The 8,375-nt window shown below is 40.0% G+C and overlaps 1 protein-coding gene across 2 annotated transcripts in view; it reads right to left on the bottom strand.

The window, feature by feature from the left end:
- The window catches only part of TMTC2 (transmembrane and tetratricopeptide repeat containing 2), a 483,679-nt gene that overhangs the window by 42,777 nt on the left and 432,527 nt on the right, over positions 1-8,375 (bottom strand). For both annotated transcript variants that reach the window (XM_019514809.1, XM_019514811.1), the window contains one exon: positions 7,100-7,214. In XM_019514809.1, coding sequence (XP_019370354.1) covers positions 7,100-7,214 — 115 coding nt within the window. The remainder of the gene's footprint in view (positions 1-7,099; positions 7,215-8,375) is intronic.

The raw sequence follows: 8,375 nt of genomic DNA, 5'->3' as shown, positions 1-8,375 counted from the left end.
ACCTTGACAGCACACTTGAGTCTTGCCCCTGACACCCAAAGCTTTAATTTAATCCATCTAAGAAACAAAAATGTCTCTTTTTTTACTAAAAGAACCTGCTCTCAACAATTGCTGGACGGAGCAATGCATGAACTGAGGACCTACACTGACCCACAGTCATCTTTAAAAAATGCCAAGCAATCACAAGTAATATCTCACAGTTAGAACTGATGGAACCTGGGTTGTATTGACATCCAACTAAATAATGAAAATGAATCAGTCTTGAATTCTAATGTTGCTAAGTACTTTTTATAGGGAAAAAATATCAATGACATGTTTACTTCATCTTTGTGCCAGGCACAAATATCCGAATGGGAAAAAGATATTATTAACTTGCACAGGACAGTTCTCATGTTATGAAGCCCATAACTTCCTGCCCCTGGTTAAGTGAAAATCTGGTGTGTATACAGCCAAAGAAAGAATTTTTTCCCTTTAGATAGAGATTCTAACTATAAAAACTAGAATCTATCAGCAAGTATTCTTAAATTAAACTTTTTTGGGCTGTGATAAAATTATTTCAAACTGTAAATCTTTAAACTTTCATCCTTTTTTGTTTCACAATTAATTTAGAACTTAGCATACAGCCATATGCACATATAGAATCTCTAAATATTGCCACATCTGCATAGTCAGTTATATATGGCAGGGGGTCTGGCAACCTACAGGCCACAGTTCTGGATCCAGCTTGAGGAATCACTGGATAAGGCCCGTGGATATGGAGCTTTGGTATGGGCATGCTCCCCGTGCTGCAGCAGGGACAAGCACTGGCTGTGGGCACTCTCCCAGAACCACTGGAGACAAGTGGTAGTGGTGGCTGCGTTCTAGCACCTGCCTTTCTCCCTGCCAATGACCGGGTGGGTCATTGCATCCCATATTCAGAAAAGGTTACCTATTCCTGAAATAAGGCATACATACCCGTAGAATTTCTTGTTCCAGCATGTACTGATATATAACCTATTTCAGCTGCCACATGAAACCGATGGCTATAGAATGAAATTTAGAGGTTTGCTTTTGGGAACTGGCATGTAGGTAAAGCAAGTATGCATTAGAATAATGGTTCAGGGGAATGGCAAGGGTTAACTGGTTTCTAAAAGCCTGTTTGTGACAGTTTCCTTCATGGCTCACTGTGTCTGAAGCCAGCAGATGCACAGAAAAACTGAAAAATAGAAAACCATGTACCACACTGTTCCATACCATGAGATAAGGTGGCATTAGGTGACAATGCCAAACTGCAGCTCTTGGGAGTTCCGGTTTGGGTGGACGGAGACCGATAAATGCCCAAATAAAGATATTTCATATCTTAGACATAAGATATGACATTAGGGCTGGAAGGGACCTTGGAAGATCATAGAGTCCAGCCCCCCGCCCAAAGGGCAGGAAGTCAGCTGGGGTCATAGGATCCCAGCAAGATAAGCATCCAATTTATGCCTGAAGGTGTGTGCATGTGATGGGTTTGTGAAACAAAGGAATATGCTGACAGGACAGAATGCAGACAGTATGACAACCACAGGGAGACCAATCAACAAAACCCAAAGATGAAGGGTCATAGGGGGGAAAAAATACAAAATGAGGGACTTCAGAGCACCAAAGGATCCCTGAAAGGGAAACCTGAGGCCAGCACGGATAAAGGGCACACTACCAGCCCATCTCACCCACCCCACTGGGTAAGCTCAGCTCTCGACCTCTAAGCTGCTGACATCTGATATTCAAGAAAGAACCTCGGAGTGAAGCTCGTATACTGGCCAGACGTACCTTCTCTCTGTGACAGCTGTAGGACTGGTAGATATAGAATTGTTTGCATTATTCTTAATTGCTATTGCTGTGTAGCAATAAAATTTGTCTGTTATCAAATGGAGAGGCTCTGGTCAGTTAGAGTTTGGGTCTGCCTGGAACAAGGTATCTGGGTCACAAATCCAGAAACTAGAAATCCAGCAGAAACGAGGAACTTGCACTAGTACTGCAGGTCCAAACACCAACCTCCATCCCCGTGGCATGCCCCTCCTCATCCCCTCCACCCCCCAAAACAAACTCACAGTAAAATAAGTTTCTTGATATACAGTATTACTGTAGTTTAAATCTGTTTTCAAATCCTTACATAACGCTCACTATCTGCACACACTCAATTGACTGTCTCAGTAGCAGCCCTTTGTTTTACTGAAGTGCCAAAAAACCAATTATTCCCACAGTATGTGCTTTCAAGCAAAGCTTTTCTTTCTTTGCCTCTTTTTCATCTGGAGATACTGTACTGCTCTCTCCTTTTGTTTCCATCTAATTAGTACGCAGGTGTCACTAAACTACCATTTTTCAGTTTAAGAGTAACCACCAGTTGGGTCACAAGAGACTTATCTGATTTCTCACGGCAGCTGACCTCAGGTAAAATACTAGAAAATAAAAGTCAGCTAGTACTGTTGTTATAGGATTCCCCAAGCACTTCATCACTGAAGCCATACAGACACTCTTCCCTAGTTTTAATACTGGATTCAGTAGATTCCATTAAAATGTATGCAGTGCTCATGAAAGGTCCTAGAGAGTTTTTGAACAAAGATGAAACAAAACAAAAAAACCCAAAACCGACAGCAACTAATACATGTGAACGGTTAGCAATTTAAGCAGAATAAACAAACAAATAGCAGTTTGACCCTTGAATGAAGGTGTTTGAAAATCAGATCCAGTCAGGAAATAAATTTAACAGGAGAGTACCTTGGAAACAAGGTGCTATTAGATCAAGTCACTGCTGCAAATATATTAATTGCAGCTACCCTTCATATCTCTGACAGGTGACTTGTTTTATCTGGAGTGGTGCTTGAGGACCCTGCAGAAGTCAGGCATGCAAAAGCTAAATAACTATATAAAATCGGGACCACTGAGGCGATCCTTAAAGATGCAAGCAGACAACTCCTTCACTTCTGTCTTGATCTAACTTGCCAGATTTGTGCAAAAAGACAGGAAATGAACACTGTTAAAGAGTAGCTGACAGAAGAAGTAGAAACCTCTCTTTATTTCCAGCCAAACTTGGAAGAGTGCATCCATAAATCAACCTATTACACTTGAACACAGTCTTCCAATTCTGCTTCAGTCTGCTTTATGTTTTGCTACAAATTGTTCTGGACTTATTTGATCATATTTCCTTCGAGCGCTTTTTAATTTCTAACCATTTTAATCATAGAAAAAAAGGATGACTAATCTGGTAAATGATTTATCAAAAGTGAAAAGGATAGGAAAAAATTATTTCAAAAAGAGTTGTTGTGATACCCTCCTCATGCCCCAAGAGGGAGGAGCTCAAGATTTGTAAACCAAGGCTAAAAGAAACTCTCTAGTTTTTTAATTCCTGTAATGTTTCAGTAAACTGAGAACTTAAAAATATGTAATTTGTGAGAAAACTGATATTATTGTGAACATAATAATACAGCACTTGACAATGTTTGCTTTAAAGACTGTTAGGATTCATACAAAACTTGAAGAATGCTATGTTTTTTTCCTTAAGCTACCACATTGTGAATCTTGCACCCCTAACCTTCATGTAAAAAAACCCCAACTATTAGTCATTGCTTATAAAAATTTCACAACTGGGCTAAACAAATTTCTCAGTAATTAATCTTACAAAACATAGTTAATATTAAATTGGAGAATCAGTATGAAGGCCTATAGTTCATGTCACACTCACACCTTCCATCACAATTCCCTATTTTCAGTTGCTAGCAGAACTGTCAGACTGGACTCCCCTGAGTGGAAGTCTTAGGGTCAGTTTTCTTAGCAGCATACAGGCTGCTGTATGCTCACCTACAGCAAGCCCTGTGACTACCATTGAGCCTGCAATGAACTCCAGCAGACATCTGCCGCTGAATACAAGTAATCTCATCACATAATAATAGAGTTAATGCAGGTTCATGGTCTTTGTTAGGAAATATCAAGCTGGTTATGGAATAGCTGCTAGCTATTCATTGCAACTTGGAGGCCTGCAATCTGGCTTATTATTATTAAGGGAATATATGGAATTTCCCTACACCTAGTTTATTTCTTGGCAGCTTAAATAATACTTTTTTCAGTAACCATGAGTGTATATTATTGTCTTTCAATAGAACAGTATTTAAACCTATACAGAATGCTAAGCGGGGCAATTCAGCATTGAGCCCATTGAGTTATGCAATTAAAAGTAAACCAGGTTTCCTAAATCAATATTGACATGAGTGATAGTGTAGGAGCAGAGTCTTAACTAGAAGGATTTGCATCCTGGGCAAACCATGCTGGGGAACAGGGATCAGGTGGTGCTGCTGCTGAGTGAATAAGAGAAGGTTCATTCTTACCCACTTTGCAGACTTGAGAAAAGTCCCTGGTGTCGGCTGCCTTGGCGTGATTTCCCACACCTATTATAGCTGTCATGGCAGCAGTGCAACATCCATGCACCCAGCTGCTACTACAAGAGCAGTGGTATGGGGCTACTACTGCCTAGACCACCATTTTGGCACCCCTGCTAAATTGGCACTCGGGGCTGGTGACCAGCTTACCCGCTGCCCTTGCCAAGTTACATTTATTGCTTAGGAGCATTTCTCAAGTCCAGCTTTCCTCATTGACTGGAGTGTCATCTATCAGATATGTTGGGATCCTGAGAGTCTAGAAAGCACAATTTGGATCGCACATGGCTCTTTGATGAGCAGAAAGAACAACACTGAGGGTTCATTTGATTGCCAATTATTCCCTTTCTGTAAGAATATCCGTATTGTGCAAAGGCACAAACAGTTTTTTTAGCTAAACATTTATTCTACTCTGAGCAAATGCTTGGGAAAAAAGGGTGCAAAACAGGTTGCTAAAAACAAACATAACTTTAGAAAGCAAAATTACTACTCCCTCCTGTAAAGTCATTTTATATGTTTGCAGTCACAAAATACATTTTTGATCAGGAATGTTAGTGCTAGCATTACTTTCTTGTCATTATAACCTTGTTGGGTCTATGTCCAGGCCAACACCAACTCCTAGCTTCTTCTAAATCCATAGTGTAGTTTTTCAAGCCATTCTTTTTTTCCCTCCGTTGTCACGGCTAAACAATTTTCCACACCTGGTTAACTCTTCTAATATGTTTTCTGTCTTACAGCTATCCAGGCCCACAGGCTACCTACTATAATGTTTAAGATTCCCAGTTTTGCTTTCATGGCTCAGCACAACAGAGCACTTATCTACATTTTGGTCTCTTGTTCTGCTCCATCTGGCCACTTTCATTCCCCCCAGTAAGCCAATATTACCACTCACTCCATAACCTTCTCACTTGCACCCATGTACATTCTTATAACTAGCTTCAAAGTCCTAGAACCATTTCAGGTCTAGCATCCTTTTTCACCCCAAAAAGTCACTTCCTCCAGAATTGTTAAACACCTCTGATTTATTGTCATTTTCTGTGTATGTTGTAGGTAGAAATACAGGGCACTTACACACATGCGGGGAGCCTGCTCAGACATGCTGGAAATCCAGCGCGTTGGAGTAGACTTGATTAATCAAGTCTGCTGGAGCACATAAATTGACATGTTCTGGCAGCCTCATGCATCACGCGTATCAGCAGTGCAGAGTGCCTCCGCAATGAGAAAATGGCAGCAGTGCGCTTTGAACTAAAACATATTCAATGTGCTTTAGTTCAAAGTGCACCACCGCCATTTTCTCAGCGCAGAGGTGCGCTGTGCCACTGATACTCATGATGTACAAGCATGTTTACTTAGCATGGCTTGCTAATTAAAAGTGCCCGGTGCCACATCAGAACCACATGTAAAAATGTCCATTTTTTTTAAAGCTAGCTGTAACTAAATCACGTAGTGTTCTCTCATTTTCCCTCTTTTTAAGTACAAGGTACACAGTATTTACCATATTTACTCAAATATAAGATGAGATTTTTTTCCTCCAAAAATTATGGGGAAAAAAGGTCTTTGTTCTAAAATTGTATACAAGGAAATCATATTACATACATTGTCTCTCATTAAACTGCTGCCAAAAGCAGCGTGTGCTCAGTAATTGAAATCAACAACGAGATTGAATCAATGCATCCAACACTGAGCAAGACTATGAAACACTTGGCCCATATGGGGCAAAGAGACCGATGGGAACTTATAATAGTAAATTAGTACAGCTCCTTTGAAAAAAAATATACGGTAGTACCCATTGTATCGAGTCCCCCTCAGTGCCAATTCTTTTTCAAATCAAATTGAGCCACTACACTGCATATATTTCAACTTCTCCACTTCCACAGCTGAACGGCACCTTTCTTTCCCATTTCCACTGATTCCTGTTTCTTCACCAGCCTTAAATATCTGGCAAACATCAGCAAGCAGGGCTCCAAACAGTTCACCCAGAATTGTTCTGTTGCCCCTGTGTCAGCCTGCTGCGTGTGATTAGTGTGGCCCCACCGTTCATGAGGTGGAACCAGAACAGGTTGCCCTGTGCTCCATCTACATATAAAATTTTGGAGATCCCAGGACTCATAAGCAGAAAACCTAGTTCCAGTCATGAGTGGGGGGCGAGTTAGCACATGAATCTTTAGGGAGGGTGGTATCTGGAGTACACACACACTGAGCAGTGCTCAGCGGTGGAGTCACCATGGCTAGAAAAACTCTTGACTCTGGTGGAGTGCAGCCCAATGAATTGTGTGCTATAGCATGAGCTTTTTGACTTTCAACTATTATGTGTAGTTTGTACTCAATATAAGTAAGTATAAAATTGCTGCTTAACAGTGGAATACTTGTTCTAAAATTTGCATCAGTAAAAAAAAAAGGGGGGGGTGAAATGTATCATCTATCAGTGTTTTCAAATGTTTCTCTCACTTTCATGTGCTCAGGGAGAGCAGGGTTTGACAGTCAGGGATACAGAAGGGCAGGAGGGGGAAGAAGCTGGGGGAGCAGAGGACAAGGATGCCACCCTTCCCTTCCCCGCAGTTTATTTTCCCTGTTGTAGCAGAGGGACGGTGGCAAAAAATCAAGAAAAACCTCCAATAATTCGATTCTATGCCTGGAAAATTAGACAGGAATTTTTTTCCCTTACAGGTGAGAGAGAAAAACAGGCAAGGCAGAGATAAAGAACTAACCTGAGCATGTGTGCTGCATTGAAAACAACATCAAACTCTGTGTTATCCAGCTCAGCTGCTTTCTTTGCCATCTCAGCTGCTTCTATCAAGCGGGACTCTTCTAGGAGAAACTGACCTACAATGAAGTATGCATATGTGAGCGAGAGAAGCAGAAAGTACTTCGGCAAAGCAACAACATGGACCTAAAAGAAAATATATATTCAAAGCAAATATAAAACTATATCAAGGAAATTTTTGCTTGCTTTCGAGTAAAATAGAATAAGAGATTGTGAGTTACAACTGTAGCCTACTTATCTCTATAAAATGTACAGTATTATTGTTTGTCATAAATAATTTGTTTCCATATAGTCAAATGCATATTAATCTCCCTATGCCTAAGTACTATTAAATATATAATAAAAAGGAGAAATCAAAAACTGCACTGAAAAACGTTGAGTTCATCCAGTTGTATGTGCCTAAAGTTAGATGCAACAAAACCCAAACCCGCATATACAGGAGGTAAAGCATTCATCTGTAAACATTCTCATGCCACATTCTTTATTTTTGTATTCAAGTTACTTGTTCTGCTAACTGTTTACATGATATAGGCAAAATAGTGGAGATATGACCTGATTCTTCACCCAATCTAACATAAGCCAGAAGTAAATACTTTGAAGTCAGTAAAAAGAAAGAAGTACAGTTTTTATATTCACTCCCCTTGTTCTCTTCAGTTCCTCCCCTAAACAATACCGTTTCAAAACTCCCATGTACGTATTATTTTCTTTTTTGTGAAACTTAACCCTGAAACAATTAAAACTTCCAAATCGCATGAGCCATTATATGCACATTCAGGAAAAAGACATGGTTTCTGCTGAAAAATATCAGATAATTCTGAAAATTTCAACTAAAAACAAAATACATGGGAGGAAAAGAACCATAATGAACATATTTGCTGGGAATAAAGAAAATATATTTAAGTGGAGTTTCTAGTCCTGGTCAACTATTTATACCCTGCAGATGACAAAATTGAAAACAAGGAATAGCAATGCAGCTTTAAGAACCCAAACGAGTGTTCATGCTTTGTTGGCTGCTCTCTTTCACACTGAAATAGGCATTAAAACAGTAATGCAGGTACCCACCATGGGTGTTTAAGCAGGCATAGTATTCTCTGACATACTGTATAAGTCAAATGTCAGAAACCAAAATTAGTCAGAAACCATACTGCCAATCTCTTCTCTTTTTTGCATGGAGAAAAAAAAAACTTAGAAATCTGCTTCTTCCCCACCCACCTTCAAAA

Source organism: Gavialis gangeticus, unplaced genomic scaffold, assembly GCF_001723915.1.
Source record: "Gavialis gangeticus isolate Ggan-Ray unplaced genomic scaffold, GavGan_comp1, whole genome shotgun sequence".
Classification (NCBI taxonomy): domain Eukaryota; kingdom Metazoa; phylum Chordata; order Crocodylia; family Gavialidae; genus Gavialis; species Gavialis gangeticus.
The sequence above is the reverse complement of the archived record's forward strand: the minus strand, read 5'-3'. Positions and strand labels throughout refer to the sequence as shown.